The sequence below is a fragment of the Vespa velutina genome, chromosome 13 (assembly GCF_912470025.1).
Source record: "Vespa velutina chromosome 13, iVesVel2.1, whole genome shotgun sequence".
NCBI classification, from domain to species: Eukaryota; Metazoa; Arthropoda; class Insecta; order Hymenoptera; family Vespidae; genus Vespa; species Vespa velutina.
The window spans coordinates 304,952-330,913 of NC_062200.1; the positions used below are offsets into that span (position 1 = coordinate 304,952).

Below are 25,962 nucleotides of genomic sequence, written 5' to 3' on the forward strand. Positions count from 1 at the left end.
TCGCTACTTGGAAATATTTGGAAATACTTCTTCTTATCGATTTTCTTTTTTATTAATGAGATGAAGACCCTTCAGCTCGAAAACTCTTTAATTGTTAATCTTCGATTCTATGGATATATGACCTAAATATAATAAGGTAGGTATCTTTTCTCTTGTTGGTAAATCCATTTCGCGCAGGCGCCTAACCTAAAAGAAACCAACGTCACGCCCCTGTAGTTCATCCTACTTGATATCAATTACTTTTGGTTAGAAAAGCATTAAAACTTGCCGAAGTGCGTTGTTCATTCTGCTACGTTGGAAGACATATATATATACATATATATATATATATATATATACACACATATATATATATATATATATTAACAATTGAATTGCGTGAGAACAGTTTAAAATTGGCTTTTCATCGAGTCGAAGACTTTTCTTCGTACAAGTTACGAGTTTTCGGTCTTTTACATCTTATTCTTTCACGGGAAAGAGTTGTCAAAAGCAAAGTCATAAGGTAAATAAATACAAATCGCATTCGTCGCACGTATGTGCCTTATTATTGATTATAACTATTTCTAGAAGATACCTTCTAGAAGCTAATACATCCAATTGACATGTACTTGCTATCATTTTGCTAACGTATGCGTTCGATCAACATTTTATAATATATTTATCGAATTTTACAAAAGTATATTATTGCCCAAAGTGTTGTAACGATCGAGCGGTACACATAATATACTTATCTCGTACTGTTTCCGTATCTGATTCGACTTATCTCGACAATTTCACGGAAAAACCGAAATAACCAGAAAATATCTGAAATTGACGTCTTACCTTAAGCTTCGTTTTAATTATTAAAAAACTACGTCTTATATCTCTAATACATAGATTTGTCTATGATTTGTAAATATCGATTTGAATGTTAAACATTTGGATAATTGTCCTTGTCCTCGTTTATTTACGAATTCTTCTTCGTTGTTTATTAGCAAATAATTAATTAATTATTTTTTCCCTTTTAACATTTCGACGAACGTATTTTCTTCGTAACATCGAATTGTTATAGTTAACGGTTATAATGCATCTATAGTAATAATAAGCCTTAGGACGACGTATTCTATCGTATATATGTTAGTAATTGTTATCTCTATCAAATAATAACAAAAGATTTTATTATAGATAAGATAGATGTACATTATTCGAAGAATTTAGCTGTATTCATCGTTTTTTTAACTCTATTATTCAGCTACATTCGCTTGCACACACACACACACACACGATTATAATGTAAGACGATATATATGTTTATATATTATTAGCGTGTTATTACCTTACGTCTTTAAGGTTGCTGATACATTCTTATGCTGCCGTTTTCTTATTATATTACACAATATCAACTGGTTATAATGATAGATTCTTTTTCAGTTAATACAAACAAAAAGATGACCACTTGGAACACACCAGGTGCAGGATACTATCCAGGGCAACAAGGTCTTAATATTTTTTTTACGTTAACAAAAATTATACTCCATTTTTATATTAATTTGTTGTATTAATACAGCATATAAACACAACCTGCAGAATGCACTACAATAATGCTTCAGGCGGCATTTGTCGTTTCATCTCATCTTTATGATATTTATATATATAATCCCGTATTCATTAAGATTAACGAATATCATCAAAGAAGTTGTTACATTTGTTTTTTATTACTCATAATCTGTATATATACATATATGCATATATATATATATATATATATATATATATATATATATATATATATATATATACACACACACACACACATATGTGTATATATGTGCATATAAAATATGCCAGCATCTTGTGACCCCGTAGGAAATATAGATTAAAGATATTAATGCAATATGTGCCAAAAGTTTCTCCGTATCAATCTAATCAAATACAGTTTCTCTGTAAAGGCATAGTATTTTGGGCGATTAGTAAACGACATTTATCATAGATATATGACTGACGTGGTCCTGCAAGAAAGAAATATGTCATTCATATCTTCTGTATAATGTGGCAGGCAATGTATTAATGTTTATCACAATCGTGTAATAATAATTCTTCACAATAATGCATGCTTATATCATAATATAGAGGATATTATTGGAATATTTTCATTCATGTTTTTCAATATTTGTTATATAGGTTTTCCTTTCCCACCACAAAATCCTGGTTATCCACCGCCACAGGAAGGATATCCACCTCCGTATTCCGGAGGAAACGTTCCGCCACGTAAAGAAACTTCGTTTAATAGACAAGTTGCCTAAACGATTATATTTGTTACATTATATTTTCTATTATTTTAGCACCAGGATTTGTACCACCACCAGGGATACCACCTTACGGTCACGTTCCACCTACCACTGGAACACCATTTGGTGTAACTCCACAGCCAGGAATGTATGGTTCAAGTTACGCAGAAGATCCTTTACAAGACGATGTAAAGGGATTTGAATTTAGCGACAAAACAATACGAAATGGATTTATTAGGTATTAATCTTAATATTTAAACCATTGATCAGCGTTCTTGTCGATCATGATTCATGGAATGAAATAATTACTTTTTTCTTTATTTACAGAAAAGTATATTCCATTTTAATGGTTCAGCTATTGATTACTTTATCATTGATAGCTACATTTCTGTATCATAAACCAACACAGAGATGGGCGATGCAACATCGAGAAATATTTTGGATTTGTTTTGCCGCGACAATAATTTTGATCATTTGTATGGCTTGTTGTACCACTGTTAGACGTAAGGCTCCGATGAATTTCATCTTTCTTTTCTTATTTACGTTAGCGGAGGGAGTCTTATTAGCGATGGCTGCGTCTACTTACAAATCAGAAGAAGTAAGTTACATTTTAAGAAGGAAATTATCCTTTATCATAGAACTAGTTATTAGTACTAGTTAATTATATATTATTAATATGCGATCTTTTCTCTTCGCAGGTATTGATGGCAGTCGGAATAACAGCAGCTATTTGTTTAGCGCTAACAATTTTTGCGTTTCAAACGAAATACGATTTTACCAGCTGTCATACCATTTTATTCATAGCCGTCATCGTCTTACTTATATTCGGTATTATTGCAATGATCTGGCCTAGTAAGATCATGCAGCTTGTTTACGCATCGTTAGGTGCCCTTATTTTTTCATTCTATTTGATTTATGATACTCAAATGATAATCGGAGGTAAACACAAGTATTCGACTTCTCCTGAAGAGTACATTTTTGCGGCATTGAATTTGTATCTAGATGTTATTAACATTTTCTTGGACATTCTTACTATCATTGGCGCGTCTCGGGATTAATGTAAAGAAAATACTTGAGCATTCCGCTGTATTAAACTTTTCTACTAAATGCGGCTAGTAGGCTTTAATTTATCGTCACCTCGCTTTGACTCTCTATATACCCTTTCTTAGAGAGTACATTCACAGGTGAGGGAAGGGAGAAGTGTAAAGCGAATCTTTATTGTCTAAAGAGAATTTTACATATTTTCCTATTCATGGACAACAGAAAGAACACAAAGATTGGTTACCATCTGACTGAATTTTTTTTATGTTTTAAAGTCTTTCACTTTAGTGAAAAATATTTCTTATTATCTTGTTGTTACCTTGAAATTATGTGTATTATGTAATTCTTTTCGATCTTTGATATGAATATCATCGGTAATTATTTTATCCTCGTTAATTTAGTTGTTGCGCATTCAATCATTATTATAATTTCAATCAAGTTAAAGATAAAGATTATTTAGATGAGGTCATTTCGTATAAAACGTGCAAATGATTTTCAGTTTTATTAATTAATTCGTTTCGATTAGTCTTTCTTCCCCCCGCCCCCCCCCCACCCGATTATTTATTCTCTTGCAAAGTGAGAAATGTCATCTCTCAGGGACGACTTTCATCTCTGACAATTCAATTTTTACCCGTTGAAAATTTTAATTAGAAACTACCTCTACTTGTATTTTCTTTTTTCCCTCCCCCGCCCCCCGATACCAAGTTACCTTCACGGCCCGTTCCTTCGGGTACTCGTAATATTACTGTTATGCACCTTATATAGGACTTATAATTGAATGATACAATTGCTGATGCTATTAATACTATTACTTCTTACTTTAATAAGGAAAATATTATATATTATATGTAAGTATTACATGCAGTCTAGCGATTAATAGAAAATTCTAGACTCTTTATGTATTTATATAGATATTTCTCAATATGTTTAATCTTTGTTCATGTTTGAATAATAAAAGTTACAGATACAAAATAATTATTATTTTATTTTTCATTGTATTTGTATACGGTAAAGACTTCATTCGTATTTGTTAAGTATTTCGTAAAAAAGCGCATAATTCGATTTATCGAAATATAATATATGATATTAGTACTGAAAGGATCATAGAGCAATAATAGAATAATTTCGAAATCTTGAATATTTATATTTATAGTAAATTGTTCTTACACAAATAGGATAAAAGCTTTTGGTTTAATTTAAACTTAAAAAGGATCCAATTGGAACTTAATTGTAAAGAAGCCATATGATGTGCAACATTCATATGAAAAAGCATTAATGTTTAGATAGATAATAGAGATAAAAATGTTTAAAATGTTAGCATTCATTCTCATGCTTCTTATGGTAACAAATTTTTGCTTTGTAACAAACGATATGATATAACTTTGTTCGACCACTAATGCATATTTTCGTATGAAAAAATGAAGCCTTATCGATAAAGCTAATATTTATAGATATTTTATATTAGCTTTCTTCATCAACGGTGGTTCAGTCTGTATACGTGCATTAGACACACTTACAAATATATTTATGTATGCATAAAATAGCCTTTACAGTTCATTCTCCGAAGCCTGTGGATTATAATGAAAGAATTTTACATTGAAAAATAAAGTTGGATAATTTGTAGACAACCTTTCATTAAATTGTACTCAATGTTATTACCACAATTGACATCCAATTAACTGAATCAGTTTTGATCAGGCAGTGTCACAAAGAGTTTAATTATGCTATTATATTTTAAATTATGTTCTATATCTATCCACAAATCTATTTCAAGTGGCACGCGTTTATATATATATATATTTGTGTGTGTGTGTGTGTGTGTGTGTGTATACACATACATATATATATATACATATATATACATATATATACATATATATATATATATGTATGTATATATGTGTATAGAGATAGATAGATATAGATAGTTTATTATGCGCCATTAAATAAATAATATAAAATTAGCAGCACCGATTGGAACTTCTCTCCACCCTTCTATCGACAGTTACTCTATCCGGAGCATCCTGCGGTTCTTTTCCCTGAATTTTTTCCAAAATTGCTTCTGCTAATTCACTGAATGCCCGATCAATATTAATGTTAGCTTTCGCCGATGTTTCCATAAATCTAATACCATGCTCTCTTGCTATCTGAAAGAAATAATTTTTTTTTTGTTAGCAACATGACTGTTAGAATGCTATTGGTATTGATTAAAGTATATAATATTTATCTTACTGCTTCCCCTTTCTCAGTACTAACAACACGTTTATCTTCCATATCACTTTTGTTACCAAGTATCATTTTTTCTACATCTTCATTTGCATGCTGCAAGAGTATTGATTATGAAATATGACAGGATTGAGAAATAATTGATGTTGCGTTATAAAGGAGAGAGAGAGAGAGAGAGAGAGAAAAAAACTTTGGAAAAGAATATTTACCTCATCGATATTTCTTAACCATTTAACTATATTCTCAAATGTTTTTTCATTTGTTATGTCATAAACAAGCATTATACCCATGGCACCTCTGTAATAGGACGTCGTGATAGTATGAAATCTTTCTTGGCCAGCGGTATCCCTACAAAGAGATCTCCATTTAAAAGGGATTGTATAAAGGGATTGTATAACAAGTTACGACGTTTCTTACCATATCTGTAATTTGATCTTTTTCCCTTTCAACTCGACGGTCTTGATTTTGAAATCAATACCTGTAAAAAAATATGACGATTAAAGTCTAACCTAAATGATCGAAGAAAAATCATTCTGGGAAACAATCGAATGGAAAAAAGAACGACTGATCGAAGGTGATTAATCGCTTTAAATCTCACCTATGGTAGATATGAAGGTCGTAGAGAAAGCGTCATCGGAAAATCTGAAGAGTATACAAGTCTTGCCGACTCCGGAATCACCGATGAGGAGTAACTTGAACAACAGGTCGTACGTCTTTTTCGCCATTTCACGGAGCTGCTTCTCGTTAAGAATACTTCGAATTGAAGAGGGGGAAAAGAACGACTGCTCGTAATAGTGCACAAAAGGAAGAGGATATCCTGAGGATCGAGGATGTTTCGAACATCGAACGCTTACGTGCCGATATAGAAGAATTTCAAGGTCGAACGAGGGCGCGTCTTCGAGGTAAAATGAGTGTCTCGACGGTAAAACGACGGGAAAACCGGTCACAGGGAGAACTATTAAAAGACGACGCGACGACGCACGACGATGCGGCGAGCAATGAAAGGCATTGGGGTGACTTCGTGTTTTGCGCTCGCGAAACGATGACGAATTTGCTTTTCCTAAGATCGTCGGAATACGATTATATCTATATCGTTTTTTCAAGCGACATGTTTCGTCGACGATGACGACGACGACGGCGACGGCGACGACGACGACGACGACGACGACGACGACGACGACGGCGACGACGACGTGTATGTTTTTTAACGCATTATACAACTTCCCCTATCATATTTATGTATTATCTATGTGTATAAGTACGAATGATGCGTCTCAACGATCGTTCGTAGAAAGATCCTTTTGGTTACCACGGGATGTCACTAGCAATTCTCATACTATTCATCTTTTTTATCTTGGAACTTAAACAACGGTCTTCCCCCCTCTCTCTCTCTCTCTCTCTCCTCCCGAGCACAAAGCGATCTGTGTTCTTTTTTTGTCACCCCGTTCGTTCGATCCACATGTTTGACAATTACATAGAAAAAGCGTAAAAATAGAGTCGAGTTTTTCCTTCGTTTTCTTTTGCCAGTAACATCAACGTTGTTGTCGTCGTCGTCGTCTCCCTCTCTCTCTCTCTCTCTCTAATTTTGCGTCATTCGATTTAATCGCAGATCAATTATGTTACTTTCTGGAATTTTTCTCGTTTATATTCTTGTAGAGATTCGAGGAGAATGGGGATTCGCGACGAAGGAACGCGATAGGAAAGTATATTACGCCTTTGTTGCAAATGCACGCTAACTTTATAATCACGATACTATACTATACTATAGAAACGATCGATTTCGCGTTGAATTTCATCCATCGTTCTCCTCTATAGCCTATAGTATATAGTACGGTGTAATCGACGAAGAACGCATACGAATGTCGCACAGGACGTAAGAAATACGTGTACGAGTTTTTTTTTGCGTGTCTCTCTTCTCGCAAGCGAGGGACAAGGGCAGAAGCTTCGGAATGTCGTCGTAAGGCGGCGCTATGAACGCTAGTCGTCATTTGTTGTCCCGCAACAACGTAGTATGCAGTTTCCTCGAGCTGTATGGGGGTTTTATCGTCGATGGATTTCCAACGGATACGTTGAAAAATATCGTCTTTCTCTTTTGCACCGGGCACCGTGGTTTAAGACGACACGTGACGAGAGAACATGGCTGCGAAGGTAAAACATTACGACCCGTTCAGCTCGGCGAGTTCAGAGAGGTAAATTCTTCAAACGTTCCTTTTTAATTCCTTTCTTCCATGTCTTCGAATCAACAAACGTTGTTTATCCTTTTTTTGATTCTTTGCTTCGTTTATCTAGCGAGGATGAAGAAATTTATTCGGACGATTGTGAATGTCTCGTCGATGAAATTTGCGACGAAGCGACACCCACGTCCCAATCGCCAAGACCACCTTCCACTGGTACGAACGTATTCTCTTATTTTTGTTTTTCTTATCCTTTATCTTCTTTCAAAGATAAAGTCTTTACGATGAATTCATCCTCTTACATTGTAAGTAATAACACTTCTTCTATCCGTCCTCCCTCAACAGTATGTCTCCGATTTATCCGTGTGATCTCGTTATCTCGTTTATTTTTTAACGTTTAAGGTTGCGAAAGAGTTTCCTTCAAAGAAATATGGAGTACTCGCATATGGTAACAATCGGATGATCATTTATTCCAAACAGATATCTTTACCTTCTCGAAGAAGACAGCTTTTTCCACTACAAGTACTAATGCCTTCCTTTTCCCGTTTCCCCTCCTCTATTATTTTCCTCTTTCCTTATTTACCGTACGATTATAAAATGATTATCATTGGTAATTTCACCATTTATTAAGGACACAAACCTGTATCGATGTAAATCGTACGATATTTGATACAACAGATTTGCAAAAATCACCACGCTCGAGAAGACAACGTACTACAAGTATGACGCAATCTAGTAAAAAGACATCCGCGGAATCTATCATTAGAAGTAAGAGAGGAACCATATATACGGCTGGTAGACCGCCTTGGTATAATTCCGCGGGACAGCAGGTAGAACCCTTCGTAATTGGTAAGGAATTTTTCGTGTCCTAGTAGAATATAGTTCATATAAACTAAAGTTCATATGAAAACAGCGATAAATGTGTTTTAGGAATATGCGGTGGTAGTGCTTCGGGAAAAACTACAGTAGCTACAAAAATAATAGAATCGTTGAGCGTACAATGGGTTACTCTTCTCAGTATGGATTCGTTTTACAAAGTATGCAGTATACAATTAATATTTCCATTTTTAATTAAAGGGAAAGTATTTAAATTAAATTAAATTAATATTAAATTAAATGATGTGTAGGTATTAAATGAAAAACAGCATGAAATGGCGGCACGCAACGAATATAACTTCGATCATCCGGATGCGTTTGATATAGAACTTCTTAAGACTACGTTGCAACGATTAAAAGAGGGAAGAATGGTGGAAGTTCCTATTTATAATTTTGTAACGCATCGTAGAGAAAGTAGGACTGTAAGTTGTTAAATTAAATAGGACTAGTATGCGAACCCATTCTTCAGTGCTACTTCCTATAATGTAACATGCTCTTTGTTTTCTTTTTATAAGAAAACAATGTATGGCGCCAATGTCATTATATTTGAGGGAATATTTACCTTTTATAATGTGGACGTATTGAAGGTAAGTAATTAATGAAGTGTTTAATTAGGTGATGTCAGAATATCTTAAATCTTGAAACAGAAAGTAAGAGTCCGTATGTTGAATTTTTCCTTCTCTTTTTTTTCTTTTTTTTTTTCCTTTTTTTTTCTTTTTTTTTTCTTTTTTTTTTTTTTTTTTTTTTTTTTTTATTTCCATAATCATCGCAAAGATGTGCGATATGAAGATATTCGTTGATACCGATGCCGACGTACGACTTGCACGAAGATTACGTAGAGATATATCGCAAAGAGGAAGAGACCTGGAAGGTGTCCTGAAACAATATTGTACTATGGTACAACCTGCCTTTTATTATTACATAGCACCGCTTATGGTCCATGCCGATATTATTGTACCTCGCGGCGGAGAAAATGAAGTTGCTATAGAACTTATTGTACAACATGTGCATACGCAATTGCAATTGGTATGCATTTGTATATGTCATTATTGTCGTGATCTGAATATCAAATTCCTTTAAGCGCAATTATGTTCTCTTGATTTTAGAGAGGATTTAAGCTTAGAGAACAATTAGCCCATTCTTACATAGGTCAACCATTGCCAACGTCTTTGTATTTACTACCTGATACACCACAAATTAAAGGTCTACATACGTTTATAAGAAACAAGGATACCTATAGAGATGAATTTATATTTTATTCGAAACGTTTGATACGCTTGGTGATAGAGTACGCATTGTCTCTGTTACCGTTCGAGGTAAGGCGACGAAAGAAAATTTAAATAAATAAAGGTAAGGGAAAGAGTAATAATTCGTCCAAATCGTTTAATAACGAAGGAAGTCACGGTGGAGACACCGCAAGGAATACCTTATCAAGGGAAACGTGGTGCGACAGACAAGATCTGTGGCGTGTCTATATTACGAGCTGGAGAAACGATGGAACAGGCGGTTCGAGATGTATGTAAAGACATAAGGATAGGAAAAATTTTAATACAAACGAATCAACAGACTGGTGAACCTGAGGTATTTATTATATTAGTAAACGTCATTTCGAAGCTGTTCTTAAATTTTGATGCAATTCTTCTTTCATAGCTGTATTATTTGCGTCTTCCGAAAGATATCAAGGATTACAGAGTCATATTAATGGATGCTACGGTAGCAACCGGTGCTGCTGCTATGATGGCCATTAGAATTCTTCTCGATCACGACGTAGCGGAAGAAAATGTTTTACTAGTCTCTTTACTTATGGCGGAATCAGGTGTCCATTCTATCGCCTATGCTTTTCCAAAAGTGAAAATAGTTACTTCCGCTTTGGATCCAGAGATAAATAATAAATTTTACGTACTACCAGGTATCGGTAATTTTGGTGATAGATATTTCGGTACCGAGCCATCTTCCATAGACGATTAACGAATTTTATGTTGTTACAACCGATCGTTTGTAATCTTACTGATTTCTTGCCTCCGTTATTGTGATAGCGCGTACAATCATTTCTCTCGTACAACTTATTATTTAAGTTTTCAATTTCTCCCCTGTTCGGAGAGTTGTACAGTTACAGTGATTTCTTAATCATCTCCCTGTTACGTGATTTCTTTGTCGAAGATAAGTTTGTAATAAATTCTAATCACATTGGTATTTTATCTTTTATGATGTGTGTGCGTGCGTGCGTGCGTGCGTGCGTGCGTGCGTGCGTACATGTGTGCATACACCCACACACACATATACACTTTATTGAATTGTTTAGAAAGGTGTTGTACCAATGTTACCAGCTTCAGCGGCTGCACCAGTTCCATATAGTTGTCTGTAACCTCTAGCGCTCGCTTGACGCGATCGGCGCCATGTATCCAAGTTATTGTTAGCAGTACTAATTGGTTGACCCAGAAGATATGTGATCAGTCTATCAAGAGCCTCGAGGTCTTCGTTGGTACTTGTAGAATCTGGTAAACCGTTTGATGGACGATCAACGCTCGTGGAACGATCAATTATTTCGTCCCTTGACCTTCCATCTCCGTTATTGACGGCAACGTGCATAGGAAGGCCAAGTTTCGGAGTGATCTATAAATTAATTATTTCTCATCATTTTGATTCGTTGGACCGCGATCTGCTGACGTTTAATTATATTTTTTAACAAATTTTCATCATTCACCTCTTCTGCCCCATGCCCATAACTCATTCTTTGAACTTTTCTAAAGGTCTCGTCGTCGATTGCCTCGCGTACGGCTTCGTTTAGAGTTCGTTCTAATACTTTTTGTTTAGTTTTACTCAACCCGTCATAATAGCTGTTACATCATTATTCATTTATATAATGTTATCTGTCTGTATCATTTGATTACACGCTCACTCACCTTGAATCAAGAGAACTGTTATCTCTGGAAATATTTTTATCACGAACCAAACGTATATCATGTTCCCAGAATCGTCTTAATTCCGGTGTAGAAGTATACGGCGCGGCTACTTCCTTAATCTAAAATAACATTATAAAAGATAGATAATACGATGAATAATACGAATATGGGTCTTCGAGTGGATTACCTTGAGAACTATTATCGCCGTGATGAAAATACACATTACATTAATAAAGGTCAAGCATGCACTGATAATCCCATTGCAAAAGAACTCCACGGGCAGATAATCTGTATAAACGTATACGTAAGAACTATTGAAATCGGTATAAGATTCTCCTTTTATGTGTGGCATTTTGATAGGCCGATATATCAACCAGATGCATCCAAGAGCCCAAAACAAGCCCTATGAAAAGTGATGACTTACGTTAATATGCAATTCGATTATATCGTATTTCGTTTGAGTATTTACTTACGCAATTAACAACCGGTGGTAACAACGAAGCGGATATAGCAACACCGATCAAAGGACCATTACTACCTTGCAACAAGGCTACGGCTACACCTGTACCCGAAGGAAGTGCCCACAGTACACCCATCCAAAGAGATCTGTAGTTACCTCTATGGAAGATATTTCGTTATTTAGACTAGAGATTGTTTTCTCACTCGAGTAATTTCATTTCATTCTATCAATGACAGCTTACCTGCCTTTCATTTCGTCGGTCGGCCAATCGTTGAAACCCCAAGGCATTTCTGTCGTGCCAAGGATAAGGCCAAATATAAATCCAAAAAGTATAGACAAGAATATACCTAACAAGAGACTCTTCAATCCAATCAATTGAAGACTTCTGTCTGCTATTATCGTGCCAAAGGTCAAAGACATAACGGGTCCCTTTATTCAAATAAAGTCAAGGGGTTGAAAGAAACTAAATATGTACTTTGTGCGCGTTGTCTGTTCGTCAAACAACGAATCTCTCTTACCATCAAAGGTGATACCAACATGGCTGCTACCACATTGGTTGCACTGTTTTCAACAAGACCCAACGCAGCTAAACAACTAAAGATTTTGTACTTTTTATTATTTCATAAAAAAAAGAAAAAAAAAAAAAAAAAGAAAAAGAAAAAAAGAAAGAAAAAAAAAATTCATTGTATCGTACAATAATACGAAATACTTTTACTTACTCTGCCGTTAACACCAGTAGAACGTAATCGAAAGAAAGATCGCCGCCACTTCGAACACCATCCACCACTTGCTTGACCGTCAACTTTGAACGTATAGAATCTACGAAATCAGTCCAAGCATCCTTCCGATCCTGAGCTTCTTTTTTCCTGAAACGCCAAGCGAGTTACGACGGTAACGAAGTAATAAAGAGGGCTCGTCAGTTCGAAATTACCTGCGAGCTATTTCGTCCTTGATCATTGCCGATCCGTTAGATCCCACGCTATTATAGGTACACTGAGTCGGTATTACACTGAAAATATCAATTCACTATTTTATTTTACTATCTATTGGTGTTTTTCTTTTCTTTTCTTTTTCTTTGCGCCGTAGATGCATTTTACCTGACGATGGAATTCATTTTGACTCCTATGCCCATCTCTGTAAGACAATGTATACAGTTTTCACATGCATCGCCAGCAGGAACTGGGAATATGACCTAATCCGATAGAGAGGAAAATAGAGATGCAATTCAATATAAATAGAAGAACATTCATTGTTTTACCTCGTAGTACATGTTCTCCTTGTCTTTGCACCATACAACGTGCTCCACTTTGAGTTTCTTTAGCAATTCCGTCAACACCTGCCAGAACGAATTTAAGAAAAATATTATAAAGAAATATATTAATTAGTAATTAGAGTAAATATCTAAAGTTGACCGTTTCCATGGAAACGAAGATAGGTGTCTTTGAACGAAGAGCAGCCCGAGCACGTGAATATTTTCGCGATGAAATGTCCAAATCAGTGTCATCGTCGCCAACGAGCGCAACCTCGTTCTCCAGGTCGTCGTCGTCGTCGTCGTCGTCATCGTCGTTGTTGTCGAGCGTGAGTAGCTGTGCTTTAGTTTTCACTTCTTTCAATCGTAAATCGACTTTAGGCCCGGCGACAGAGGGAGTAAGTTCTTCAGATTTTTTCGGGGGTTTCACGGGGATACCAAAAACTAGTTCGTGCTCGTAACTCAAAGTAGGAATGCACACTAAAAATACTACACCACCGGGCATTTTGATAGTGTGTACGATCTCGCGCGCGCTACTAAGAGTCGAATTTCGCGTCCGTTCGAAAGAATCTCTCTTTCTCTACGGAGACATTCGAGTTTCTCGGACGTAGGTACAAACTTAATTAGCCAAACGTTAATCGTTTTGTTATTTGAATCTTAATGGAGAGAACGAACGTCTGTGACTTTCCAGAACGTGATTACAACGTGATTTTTGATCGAGAAAACAGTTTAGAAAACAGGGACAGGAGGATGGAAGGAGGAAAGGTTGCGTCAGTTCTTTTTTTCATATTTTTACGAAATAAACATTTATTTTATTTTTCCATTAACAAATCAACAGCGTACAGACTAACGCCTACAGACAAGTAGTCTCCGACGTTTTCGCTTTGTATTTGTTCCTTTTCTTTTGTTTGTCTAGAGAGCTAGAGGCCGCGAGGAATAATTTTTCGTGCGAGGGGAAGTCCTGAATTCGTTTTCTACGAATTATCATCAATGAAAATTGGACTAGAGTCATCCTCTTGGTTAGCGAATAAGAAGATCAGATCAACAGCTCGATCATTGAATCTAAAGTCTAAACACGATACGCAAGATAAGCGTCGGCATTTGGAACACACGACGCGAATAAAATATGCTATTGCGCTTAATATATATGTATATATATATACATATATATATATATATATATATATATATATATATATATATATTTTCTCTTATCGAAAGGTTCTTGCGGGTTTATATTAAAGGGTGAACGAAGCACGAACGATATATTCGATTTTATCAGAGATCAATCGTCTCTATATGCGTGAAACCTTAAATATTAACTAACAGACATTTTGCTCTTGTTTTATTTCACAAATTTCATATACCGTGGCGCATTTATTATTATGGTGAAAAGAAAAAACAACTAATCGAACCAATTCAAATTCAATTCCATAATAGCCATCGTATTCTATCGTCGTTATCGTTCGTCTCTCATTGCTTCGAAATCCGAAGAAATCTGAATGTCGGACAATTCGAGGGACAATCCCCTCGCTCGTTTGTTTAACCATTTTACAGCTTCCATCATTCATATGATATAATATGATCGTAACGACAGCGTTTCTACTTTGATTCCTAAGAATTATTTTAACTTTTCTTATGTACACGCACACGCACACGCACACACAGATATTATATAAGATATAATTCTTCGTGCAAGTACTTACATACCACGGCGAAGTGCCAACTCACGTACGAGGTTTTCACGGTTATTTCTCTCACTATCAACATGAATTGTTTAAGGCCATTACACGAGAAGATAAACGCATTTTCTTTTTCGATCCTTCGTGTAGCAACAGCAGCAGCAGCAGCAGCAACAGCAGCGTTCGGAGTGCGAAAGATCGCAATTTTGTACACACGCTTATCCCTTGTAATTAGCTGGACCGCTTGCTCTGGTCCTAATCGATGCCTATAGATCCATGAGATCTATAAGATCAATAAGCGAGCGCGACTTATTTGCTCTCGGAAGATTTGGAAGATCATTCTTCTCCCCTGTTCTATGGGAACCTTATAGTATGTCGTCGAAAGGAACATTTGTTTTCTTAACGGAAAAGTATCGAAATCTCGTAGGACCAAGTTTTTCTAAGAAAATTTAATTTCTCTTTTCATTCGAAAGAAAGCCCGTAGAGCATCCTCGATAATTTCGTTTCTTTCAATTCTTTCGCAATCATCCCAGGATTGAACTTGTCCAATAGCGTTTGGACGAACTAAGGCAAATCGATGAAATAAAATCTAGACCGAGGTTCCGTTATTTTCTCATAGCGGTGTGCTGGGTCGTCGTAATAGAGACGACAGGAGGGAACGAGGACGTGCTTGTCGTCGCCAAGGACGACGTAAACAACGGTGCACGTCTTCGTAGGACGAAGCCTATTTCTCGATCCTCTGCAAGGGTCAAGCTCTCTCTTCTTCCTCGTCGATCTCCTCCGAAGATTCCGAAGAGGACGTTATCAGGGCTGTCGAGAGGCTTGGCAGTTGGGCCGAACAGATGTACGACGACATTCTTAGTCTATGAGGATTCCAGCATTCTGGAAGCGAACGAGAACCATCCTCGTTTCTCTCCAATGTTCTCTCCATCGTCCCTAGTTCCATCATCGACACTCTTCGCACAGAACTCTTGCTGCTACTATCTGCGAGAGATCATTTGAGAGATGAATATGAGTATAGTCAGATTAAAAGGAATGAAGGAAATAAATAAAGAAAGAGAGTAAGTTTTGGTGAGAAAAGCTCGTTAATTGAAGAAAAAGAGAGAGAGAGAGAGAGAGAGAAAAAAAAAGAACGAATTTAAAAGTGTCGTGCTCGAAAATGATAATCGACTGCCTACCTTTTGCCTAACATCAGTCCCCGGCTCGAACGTGTTAACTTTTCGATTCTTCCGTTTTACCTGTGTTTCTCGTGGGCGTGGAAAACTCTTCCATCCCGGTAACCGTGTACTCGTCGCACTCGTCGACGGTTTCCTGACGATCGATGTGATCCGGCGTACCGACGCTCTCGCGTCGAAACAGACCGATCACGGATTGTACTTTTGGCTGCTTTATCGTACCTTTGAGAATGAAATTTTTTTCCTGAAGGTTATTCTTCAACCTATTTTATTCGTCAATCTATAGATCGTAAACAAATAGATCGGGAGCTATTAAGGGTTGCGTCGGGAAACGTACCAAGCAAGGTGGCGGAAGGCGAGCTGTACGGGAGGTACTCGTTTTGTTTCAACGGATGTCCGGATTCATAGTCGTCGTCGCGCTTCCAAGGCAACACCGTTTCCTGACGATCGATGTGATCCGGCGTGCCGACGCTCTCGCGTCGAAACAGACCGATCACCGATTGTACTTTCGGCTGCTCTATTGCACCTTTGGAAATCAAGTTTTTCGTTTGTTTTCTCTTCGCGCACTATACCATCTAGGACGATAATAGAGAAGAGATAGTCGAGAGATAAAAAAGAAGAGTGTACCTAAGAAGGTAGCGGATGGCGAGCTGTACGGGAGATATTCCTTATTGGCGCACCAAGCAGGAAATTCGTTTTGTTTCAATGGATGTCCCGAATCGTAATCGTCCTCGCGCTTCCAAGGTAACACGGTTTCCGTCGCCGTTGGCGTCGTTACCCTATAACTTTCGCCTATTAGGCGTAAAAGAACATCCTTATGAAATACCTTTCTTTGACGTCGTTCTTTCGTCTTTTCTTTTTTTCAGATTACCTACCGTCACGCGCGAACTTCATATCGGCATCTTCGGTGTTTATGGTATCCATCGAGGTAGTAGCCGTGGCGTGATGCGCGTCTGGATTAGCATTCGACGAATCTAACAAGGTAACGAAGTCAATGATCGAAAGGAACATCGGTAGAAATATTAAAAAGTGGTCGATGAAGGGGGAACGACATTTTTACCGGAAGTACGAGCCGTGAAAGTTATAGCTGAGTCCCAGTCTTCCTTGCTCGAAGGTTTCGAGGTGTCCCCGTTCTCCAATTCGTACAGCACGCCATTCATGTAGTCTGTAAGGAGGTATGAGCAGCTTTAAGTTACTTCTTCGGAAGTCGTTTATCGATCGTGTTTCATACGTACCTTGCGTGAATAATTTTGTCGAACCGTTTTGTTGGAACTCTGGGAAACTCACGTGATTCTGCTTACCGTCCTGCGCGAAAATTGCGAAGAGAGAGAGAGAGAGAGAGAGAGAGAGGGGGGGGGGAGGGAGGGAGGAGAGAGAGAGAGAGAGAAAGAAGGAGGAGGAGCGAAATAGGCGTGCATGGTAAATATTAATACTTTAGTATGAAGGAGTTCGTATATATAATCTTTTAGCTTACTTTGAGTAACTTCTTGCTACGTTTGTGCCGATGCTTGTGCTCCCCCATCATACGTCGTATGTTCATATGCATTTTATAATTGACTTGGGTCGATAGATCCCGATCGTTGACCGCGTGTCTACTGTAACTCAATCGTCGGTGCTGCGACGGTAACGTTTTACAGTTTAATTAAAATCGGCTATCCCTTCTTACAGCTACCCTACAGCGTCGCAAGGCGGTCGTTTCGTTTTTTCGTCTCTATATTTTTTCACTATTTTTCGCGCACGCGCCTTTCTTTTTCGCGAGGCTCACCCGTTTGTAAGGCTTGCAGAGTTCTTCCGCCAGAAGATGATGTATCCTCGCGTCTGTCAAATCTTTCTTCGATGGATTGTACTCGAGTTCCTGGAGATCGATATTCCAGCCGGTCTCGAGCTGGCTGCAACTCGGACTGGAACGAGGAAGAACGAGACTGCGTTTTATGATTACGAACTGTTCTTTCTAATTCGAGATAGATACTATTATACCCAACCCCTTGCTGCTGCCTCGATTACGATGAGCAACAATCGGGGCTTCGATATCGTATCTACGATGATATGAATCGAATTTATTCTTTTACCTTCCGTTGAATTGTCCGGTGTTGCTGTAATTTCGAAATATGGCGGACATACTCTCGGTGCCACTGATATTACCGATCGTCGAAGCGTTTCGTCTTATGTAGTCCATGGCATCCTTCATCGCTAGCTTTGAGTAGGTCTCCAAAATCTTCGGCTCGGCGCCATAATGATTTCGCACGAGATACGGTCGAATAAATTTGTTGTCGAATCGTTTGAATCTAAAAAAATATCATGCATTCTTTTTTCCCCTTTGCTCATCGATCGGATCATGTGTTTGTAAATCGATCGAAGCAAATTTATTTTTCAAAGCGTTGGAAGTCGAATTTAAAAGAATAAGGAAAGATTAATGTCTCATTCTTTTTATAGAAAAATGTATTTGGACTCGTGCCACTTTCAAAAATAAAATTTCCTGCGTATATACTCGCCTTTCACATTCCACTTACTTGTCTCGCACGTGATAATTGCCGTGTTTCCCCAAGATGTCCTCGATTCCAGCCATCACGTGATCCATTATCTGCATAAAAAAGGCCAGTAAAAGGAAGGATAAAAGTTTGTGCTGGTCATCCTTTGGCAGAATATTTGCATTGACACGCGTTTTTGTGTAGCTAATGAACATGACTCACGAAGGTTTGAAAATTGAAGGATTATTTTTATGGCGCGTATCTAAAAGTACGATCCGTCGGCTCTCGACCTTCGCGTGGAAATTCGCTCAAGGCTAAAGGAACATCGATCAATGGGGCGAAACCAACGAGCAACTCTTCAATTTCTTATGATATTACTTATTATTATTAAGGGAACGCAAAAAATTCTTTGATATAACCCAATGTCGTCCTCACCCTTTCATGGATTCTCTCGTTCATCGTAGGCTTCCTCCTCTCCGCTCTCTTCACATTCAGTATCTTAACGAGGGGTTTAATGGTGATTCCCTAAAAACGAATGATCAAGGTAATCCCGTATACTACGCTTTGTAATTTATGATTAGAACGTTAAAGCTCTTTGTGCTTCCCTTACAGAGACTTACCTGTATGAACACGGTGAAGTATATGACAGCGATAGTGGTCGTAACGAACATTGGTTGCAATTTCACGTGTTTTGGATCTATTAGCAAGACAAGAGCAAAGGCCACGGCACCTCGCAATCCACCATAGGACATGACGAATTTCTCCACCTTGTCCAGTTTATGCAGACGGAACTGATTAGCCAGTGCAGTCAGGACAATGACCCCTAAATATCAACGAGAGAACGTCTAACGCTTCCGACGCTGGATGCCCTTTCTTTTTCAGACAAATTTCGGTTTAATTTGACTCGACTAATCGAACGCAGCGAGCGATTAACTTTAAAAGACTCCAATCGGTTTAAACCAATTCCACGTTGTTCGTGGAGCTTGGAAAGTCTCGCAGTTTGACACACTGGTTGCATAAGGAGCCGATTATGGATTAGAATTTCCGAACAATCGAATCTATTAAGCTATCGTTAAAACGGGAAGCCGTAAGCGCGTGACATTAAGCCAAAGTGACATAACGTTCACCGAGAGAGAAGAAATGAAATAAATGTCGTTTCGTAATGCCCATCTTTCTCTCTCTCTCTCTCTCTCTCTCTCTCTCTCTCTTTATGTTCTGCATTTTTCTTTATTTAGCTCTCGGATCATTTCTGTAAGTGTTAACACATCGCTCGTCTTTGCTCGTTATCTCTTTCAAATTGAATTTCAGCTTGGTTGATCAATGTTGCAGCGCATAAAAAAGAGAAAACGATCTACTCGATTGATTTTCCTTTATAATGCGATATCATGGGCAAGTGACTTTTACTAACGTCATACAAGATGGTAGAGCCTTTATGATGTTTAAAAAATAAAGAATGACTTAAATATTACTATCGTAAACCTTTTTCTATCGGACTATCTATTTAAGCATCAACCAATCGTTTCCGTATTACGTTATATGGAACATTGGAATTTATATGGAGAATTTGATATACTATAATGGGCATGCTGGCAGAGAGAGAGAGAGAGAGAGAGAGAGAGAGTGGACTAGTTGCATCATCTTGCAAGATAAAACATTGGAACAGTTGAATATTTTGAAATGTTCTGTCCTAATCTCTATCGGTTGTTTCATTAAAGCCATAACTCACCCACAATCCGGTAGACAGAACAGAAGACTATTGTCATCACGACGAACCATGTGTTCCAATTGTGTTTATTGTTCACCGTAGCCACACCGAGGAACATAAATATGATCGTCTCCGAGCTGCTTGATAGCATTTTCATTGTATACTTCACCGTAGTGTGAGACTTGTGCGATATATTCGCCTCGACGTAATTCTTCATGGTGATACCGCAGAAGGTGATCCTGTAATGAATTGTTCTCCTTGATCGCGATTTATGGAGTATGGATCAAAGTGTACATGTATATGTATGGGTTTAATTGCGTCATTCAGTATCGGACACTCGTATATTTAGCAAAAGAATTTCTTTTTAAAATAGCTATTTCAAAGCAAAACAGAAGACCAGGAGGGCTTTCCGATCGATCATTTACTCGAGTACGGATTATTTCCGGAAATTACTTCAAGACACCGTTTAACATTAAATTAACATTAATAGCATCGACATGGTATGTTTACCGTAAGTCACTTTAATATTTTAACGAGTTATGAGCGAGGGTGCTAAAAAAAAAAAAAAAAAAAAAAAAGAAAAAAAAAAGAAAAAGAACAAGAAATAAATAGATTCGAACGAGAAAGCATTCTTACTTACGCCAATATCCCGGACATGTGAAAGATCTCGGCGTTAAGGTAAGCCAAGTAAGCCATGACGAATATGAAGATAGGTTCGATCACGCGGACATGATTTGTGAATCTAGTAACGAATCCTGTGGCGAATCCCCATATAACTCCTATTATCGTGCCACCGATCGCTACGACGAGAAACGAGGCTAGACCCGAAAGTATGTCCGTATATACGATTCTTGAAGGTCCCATCTCGCTGTACGTCTCGAACATGTGATACAGTACCTAGAGAGAAGAGCAAATTTCCTGTTACTCTGCTCCTCGATGAGAGTCAATGAAATATATCGAGGAAATTCAAGCGATAAGAGTTAGTTAGACCGTAGAAGATATATCATTTGCGCGCTCTACTTTCTTCGAATTTCTTTTCAAGCATTCGTTCCTTTTCATTGTTTTCCTAAAGCATTTTTCCTCTCTTAAAAGTCGAACAAAATGTCAATTGTAATAATTTTTCGAAAATGAATCGAAATACATTATTTCCAAGATGAGGAATACTTACAACAGTGACAGCATCGTTGAGAAGGCTCTCCCCAAAGACGACGATGTAGAGTATCTCGTTGACGTGTATCTCCTCAAAGACGGCCAACACGGCGACAGGATCGACGGCACTGATCAATGCCGAAAAAAGGAACATGTCGAGGAGAGGTGTCTCGCAGCCGAAGATATTTAATTTCCCAGCGACCCATAAGGATGCACCTGTTACAAAAATATCACACGTGCGATGATCGACGAGGACGCTTACTTCACGCTCGATCGTATGCACGAATCATTCGGATAAATAAAACGAGATGCGACATCGTTGACTTCTCGGAAGAGCCCTATCATCTTTCTCTAATTGAAGTCTCGTTAATCATCTTAATTGTTTCTTCGGATGCTTCAACGTCGAACTAATGGACCAGAGCCAGAATTGTCACGAATCATAAACGTTCTCCCATAGATCTAATCAGTATATACGATTTCGATATTTTTCTACATGATTTTGTTTCATCTCGTTTATATTTATAACAGGAACTATTGTCGGTTACGAAGATTCGCCTAAGTTCGCTTTGCTAAGTTTCTGAGAGAACGTAGACACAGAAAGGTCGTATCTCGAGAGGCCGTTCGTCTCTTGGCGCCCTAGGAAAGTGCGCACGCGTGCGAGCGTCTATTTTTACACGTGTTTTCACGGTCCTCTCTATTCTCTAGATATTATGCGCGGAGAGATGCTTATTTTTAATTTCTTCTTCTCGTGCGGCTTATAAGAAAGAATTATTCGAAGCACCAACCTATCGAGAGGGTGTTAAAAATGGTTCCGACCACTGCAAAAAGGAGAATCGTGCCGAGATGATCGAAAAATAATCGATTCGGCATAAAATAACCAGCATCTAGAATGATCGGTGGCAGCATGTAGAGAAAAAAGGTATCGGGTGTCAGAGGCGATACGTGGACGCTGCTGGCCTGGAACAGGAGGAGTCCGACGACGACTCCAACGACGATCAACAAACAGGACTCCGGAAAGATTTTGTTCAGTTTCGGTGCCATGTGAAAACCTGCACCGAGGAAAAAGAAATTTATTTATTATATATTGATCCTTAAAACGTGCCAACGAACTTACGGTTCTCTATATTCATACTGGCATAATGTCTTGGCTATTACTTAACGCCGGCTCAGCGATCAGTGAACTCTGCGAATCGGCAAACAAAACAAAGCGGACAGAGGTCACTAATTCGCGACGTTATACTCTCGCGACTCATTCGTACTTGTTTTTCGGAAATTTGAAGGAATTCCAAAGGAAATAAATGGCATCGGTCTCTACTTGGCAGAGTCAGCTCAGTCGATCGCTTTTGTTCATACTGTATTCGTAGGAAGAATTCGTATACTAAAAATATAATGTGACGCGTCGAGTCAAATAGAACACGGTCAAGCCCCCTACGTTCGAAAGGTACCCAAAGAGGATCGAAAGATTGATTTTCATCGATGTCTATTTTCTTACCAATTTTCGCGATACTAGCGAAAAATATCCAGATGCCAATAACGAAGGGTGTCTCCACGCGATGGAACTCGACCGACATGATGTGGTACTCTACTTCAGACTTTGGTTTATCGACTCCTCGATCGTCTTCAGAAGGCGAAGAGGAGTCGATATTGGCCGTATTGGATACCGAGAGACTCCTTGTTGAGACTTCATCGGGCGAGAACTCGTAGAGTGGCCCCATTGGACCGAAACTACTTCCAGGATAGGGTTCGTGCAGGTTTCTCGGGAGTTCCTCGTCGTCGACGATCGGTCCGTGCATGGCGTATCGATCGTTCGGTATTCTACTCCTTTGATTTTGTACATCCCGTTTGGCCAGATTTATAATACCAGCCTGACTTTCCTCGGGACAATTTAGAAGGAGTAGAAGAGCGACAAGGAGGCGAGCGAACGATAGGCTTCTTGACGAATCCATGGGTCTTTTGATGGTCTCTTTTCGAACGACGTCGATCCTGATGCTGTCGACGTGCCACTATTTCCGCCCGCGTACTTTTTTTCACTCGGTTGTTTTACCATCAGAAGCGAACGACGAGCCAGACCTTGTATTTTCTTTTTCTTTTTATTAAAAAATAACGGATGACATAAACTTGAGAAGGAACGCCTTTAGGAACTTCATTGTCTCTGTGATACTCATCTTCCGATTTTGTTTTTCGTAAGACTGTAATAGGATCGATATAGTTAAAGCAGTCGGTATATTGTTCAAGGAGAACGCGGTAGAAAATATCTTACCTCTAATATCACTCCTTTCCCGGTACGGTATAATGCTGGGTTCTTCAAGGAAGGCTACCGATGAACACTCAACGCACCGTACGATTGTCTGTCTTCAGGCACTCGAACGAAATTTACGGGCGAATGAATCAACACAACGGATAAATAAGAAAAAAGGACAAAAATCGAACGATACACCAAATAAATGTCGTGTCAGAAAATTCGCCGATGATCTTCGAGGGAAATCTTGACAGGTTCACGCCGGTCCAGGCCGATAGACAATTTTCTTAGATGCTGGGAGTCGCGCTGAGATGGCCGACGACGGCGACGACGGCGACGACGGCGACGACGACGACGACGACGACGACGACGACGACGACGACGACGACGACGACGACGAGTAGTAGAAGAACGACGACGGTGACGATGACGAAAAAGAGGATGAGATATAAGAGAAGGACGGTAGATATCGACGATGACGAGGTCGGCGTTGCGGCATCGTGTCCCAAAGTGAACAGGGTTCGTTAAAGAATACGACCCACCTTGTGGCGTGTTTCGATCGACCGTCACGGCAGCACTGCACGATCAACTACCACTTCCACGAGATGATCACGATCTATGTTGAACGTAAACCAGACTTATAAATACGATGTTCAACCAAACATTGTAAAGAAGATTTACCGCTTTTAACTGTAGAGGAGTATTGCCGGTGGAGGAAGACGAGTTGAAATGCTCGAGGACAATGCCAAAAACGTGCCTAGCTCTCCCGACTAGTCCGCCCTCAGCTTCTCTACTGATGTGTTTTAAACGGGTGTACGCGCGTGCTCTCTCTCTCTCTCTCTCTCTCTCTCTCTCTCTCTTCCCCCTTCTTTCTCTTTCTCTCTACCCCTACGTATATAGCTCCATCTTTCTCTCTCTCTCTCTCTCTCTCTCTCTCTCTCTCTCGCTTTCCCTCGCCAGCTAGAAGCTTCCAGCCAGCTGATCGTTGCTGAAACTCGCGCAAGCGTCGCGACGCCTAGACATATACAGGGTGAGACATTTATTTGAGAATCAAGGAGGATTTTTCCAAGAAGAGTCATTCTTAAAGTTCTTTTTTTAGATCGCTCTACTCCACCTTTTTTCTCGCGAGTATTTCGGTATTAAGGTGCCGATGTATTAATTGTTCATCATGTGCATATATATATATATATATATATGTGTGTATATATATATATATATGTATATATATACACGCACGTAGCCGGCTCCTCGCCTGCTACACCGCCTCTCGACGACATTTCCCTCGATCGTTCGTCCTTTAATTCGTTCGACGTTAAAACGTTTATACTCTTCCAAATAATAGACTCTGAATTTTTCAAATTTCTCAGCCGCTGTGAGAGAATTCGAAAATGCTTCAATATGGCCTATCAATATCTTATCACGAGTATAGTATGTGATATATCAGAGGTCACGGAGTTTGGCCGAGAGCGACCTTAAAGCGGCAGCGTCACGTCGCCGGATCTTGGAGACACCTTTTACCCTTGACCTTGTCGTCGATGCGCCAGCAAAATGCTCGACTGCCCTTATAACCGTTTTACTAACCGTAAGACTCGCTCGAAGAATCTTGAGAACTCATCGTCGTTCCCATCGAAAGCTCATCGTAGCTTTTCGTATCTCCTTATCTTTCTCTTTTTCTATTTCCACCGATCTTTTAATCTCGACGAATATTTCTTTTTTTCTTGGTGCGAAAATCAAATATAGAGAGTAAAATCTCATTTGAATCAATTCATATAAATATAATAAATATTTTTAATTATATTGGCATTCTTTATCTATATCTTTTCTTGCTACTGTCGTCAGCAAGTAGTATTATAACTCTTGCATGGCTACTCTCGCTCGAAATAAGTTATACCAGAAGGACGCTTCGCTGAACGTGTCCTCGTTTTGGGGAAAACTCAAGTCGTAAACACGGGAGGGAGGGAGGAAGAGAAAAGAGGAATCGGGGAATGGTGTGGAGGTCTCGTCCGATACGCACAAACTGCCATTAATTTTCATGACGGACATGTACAGGCTAATGGCACTTTAATGACTAAGAATTCTATCGAGCATGGCTCATTGGCCGTTGATATTACGACGTACCTTATATACAAAACCCCCTCATCCTTAATTTCCAAGGAAACTTTATCGTAGTTGATGTCTCAAAGATTTCTTTGCCTTTCATACACAACCAATATAGTTTATCCTCGAAACGATTCGACTTATCTTCTACTACTTACGATTTTAAAGCCAGATATGGGTAGGTGAAAGAAAATTTGAAAATTTTCATGTAAAAATTCTCGCGGAGTTATTCTTTTCCGAGTGCTTGCTTG

General features: G+C 38.6%; 5 protein-coding genes across 13 annotated transcripts; 2 read left to right on the forward strand and 3 right to left on the reverse strand.

The window, feature by feature from the left end:
- Nucleotides 1-20: 20 nt before the first annotated feature.
- Nucleotides 21-4,936, forward strand: LOC124953648 (protein lifeguard 1-like). Of its 3 annotated transcripts, none has more exons than XM_047505340.1 (6): nucleotides 21-136; nucleotides 1,411-1,476; nucleotides 2,161-2,247; nucleotides 2,322-2,505; nucleotides 2,595-2,865; nucleotides 2,966-4,936. In XM_047505340.1, exons 2-6 carry the CDS (start codon nucleotides 1,428-1,430, stop codon nucleotides 3,323-3,325), a joined length of 951 nt encoding a protein of 316 aa, XP_047361296.1. In that variant the 5' UTR covers nucleotides 21-136; nucleotides 1,411-1,427; the 3' UTR covers nucleotides 3,326-4,936. The 3 variants fall into 3 exon arrangements, with proteins under 3 accessions (XP_047361296.1, XP_047361295.1, XP_047361297.1); XM_047505339.1 differs by lacking the exon at nucleotides 21-136 and adding an exon at nucleotides 350-502; XM_047505341.1 differs by lacking the exon at nucleotides 21-136 and adding an exon at nucleotides 1,251-1,272.
- LOC124953650 (ras-related protein Rab-10) lies at nucleotides 4,432-7,345 on the reverse strand. 2 transcript variants are annotated; one of them, XM_047505345.1, is made up of 5 exons: nucleotides 6,133-6,909; nucleotides 5,952-6,012; nucleotides 5,744-5,882; nucleotides 5,541-5,630; nucleotides 4,432-5,455 (listed from the first exon to the last, which is right to left on the reverse strand). In XM_047505345.1, exons 1-5 carry the CDS (start codon nucleotides 6,257-6,259, stop codon nucleotides 5,270-5,272), a joined length of 603 nt encoding a protein of 200 aa, XP_047361301.1. In that variant the 5' UTR covers nucleotides 6,260-6,909; the 3' UTR covers nucleotides 4,432-5,269. The 2 variants fall into 2 exon arrangements, with proteins under 2 accessions (XP_047361301.1, XP_047361302.1); XM_047505346.1 differs by lacking the exon at nucleotides 5,541-5,630 and having other exon boundaries at nucleotides 6,133-7,345.
- LOC124953647 (uridine-cytidine kinase-like 1) lies at nucleotides 6,277-10,777 on the forward strand. Of its 2 annotated transcripts, none has more exons than XM_047505337.1 (11): nucleotides 6,277-6,436; nucleotides 7,458-7,723; nucleotides 7,824-7,924; nucleotides 8,387-8,557; nucleotides 8,639-8,745; nucleotides 8,836-9,006; nucleotides 9,100-9,171; nucleotides 9,359-9,610; nucleotides 9,691-9,900; nucleotides 9,980-10,165; nucleotides 10,235-10,777. In XM_047505337.1, exons 2-11 carry the CDS (start codon nucleotides 7,671-7,673, stop codon nucleotides 10,550-10,552), a joined length of 1,641 nt encoding a protein of 546 aa, XP_047361293.1. In that variant the 5' UTR covers nucleotides 6,277-6,436; nucleotides 7,458-7,670; the 3' UTR covers nucleotides 10,553-10,777. The 2 variants fall into 2 exon arrangements, with proteins under 2 accessions (XP_047361293.1, XP_047361294.1); XM_047505338.1 differs by having other exon boundaries at nucleotides 6,279-6,436; nucleotides 10,260-10,512.
- LOC124953645 lies at nucleotides 7,330-13,858 on the reverse strand. Its single transcript, XM_047505331.1, has 12 exons — nucleotides 13,360-13,858; nucleotides 13,206-13,283; nucleotides 13,045-13,139; nucleotides 12,879-12,956; nucleotides 12,667-12,813; nucleotides 12,466-12,541; nucleotides 12,189-12,376; nucleotides 11,961-12,105; nucleotides 11,675-11,890; nucleotides 11,488-11,606; nucleotides 11,289-11,421; nucleotides 7,330-11,197 (listed from the first exon to the last, which is right to left on the reverse strand). Exons 1-12 carry the CDS (start codon nucleotides 13,699-13,701, stop codon nucleotides 10,883-10,885), a joined length of 1,932 nt encoding a protein of 643 aa, XP_047361287.1. The 5' UTR covers nucleotides 13,702-13,858; the 3' UTR covers nucleotides 7,330-10,882.
- Nucleotides 13,859-13,985: 127 nt separating this feature from the next.
- On the reverse strand, nucleotides 13,986-24,492 carry LOC124953643 (probable Na(+)/H(+) antiporter nhx-9). 5 transcript variants are annotated; one of them, XM_047505326.1, is made up of 20 exons: nucleotides 24,296-24,492; nucleotides 23,636-24,230; nucleotides 22,868-23,564; nucleotides 22,161-22,424; nucleotides 21,395-21,591; nucleotides 20,867-21,123; nucleotides 20,248-20,465; nucleotides 19,142-19,344; nucleotides 18,957-19,046; nucleotides 18,564-18,634; nucleotides 18,123-18,338; nucleotides 17,819-17,975; nucleotides 17,528-17,668; nucleotides 17,289-17,358; nucleotides 17,114-17,218; nucleotides 16,929-17,006; nucleotides 16,681-16,845; nucleotides 16,391-16,579; nucleotides 16,117-16,275; nucleotides 13,986-15,862 (listed from the first exon to the last, which is right to left on the reverse strand). In XM_047505326.1, exons 3-20 carry the CDS (start codon nucleotides 23,319-23,321, stop codon nucleotides 15,627-15,629), a joined length of 3,270 nt encoding a protein of 1,089 aa, XP_047361282.1. In that variant the 5' UTR covers nucleotides 23,322-23,564; nucleotides 23,636-24,230; nucleotides 24,296-24,492; the 3' UTR covers nucleotides 13,986-15,626. The 5 variants fall into 5 exon arrangements, with proteins under 5 accessions (XP_047361282.1, XP_047361280.1, XP_047361281.1 ...); XM_047505324.1 differs by having other exon boundaries at nucleotides 16,929-17,027; nucleotides 24,296-24,491; XM_047505325.1 differs by having other exon boundaries at nucleotides 16,929-17,027; nucleotides 17,819-17,954; nucleotides 24,296-24,489.
- Between the last annotated feature and the right edge of the window lie 1,470 nt (nucleotides 24,493-25,962).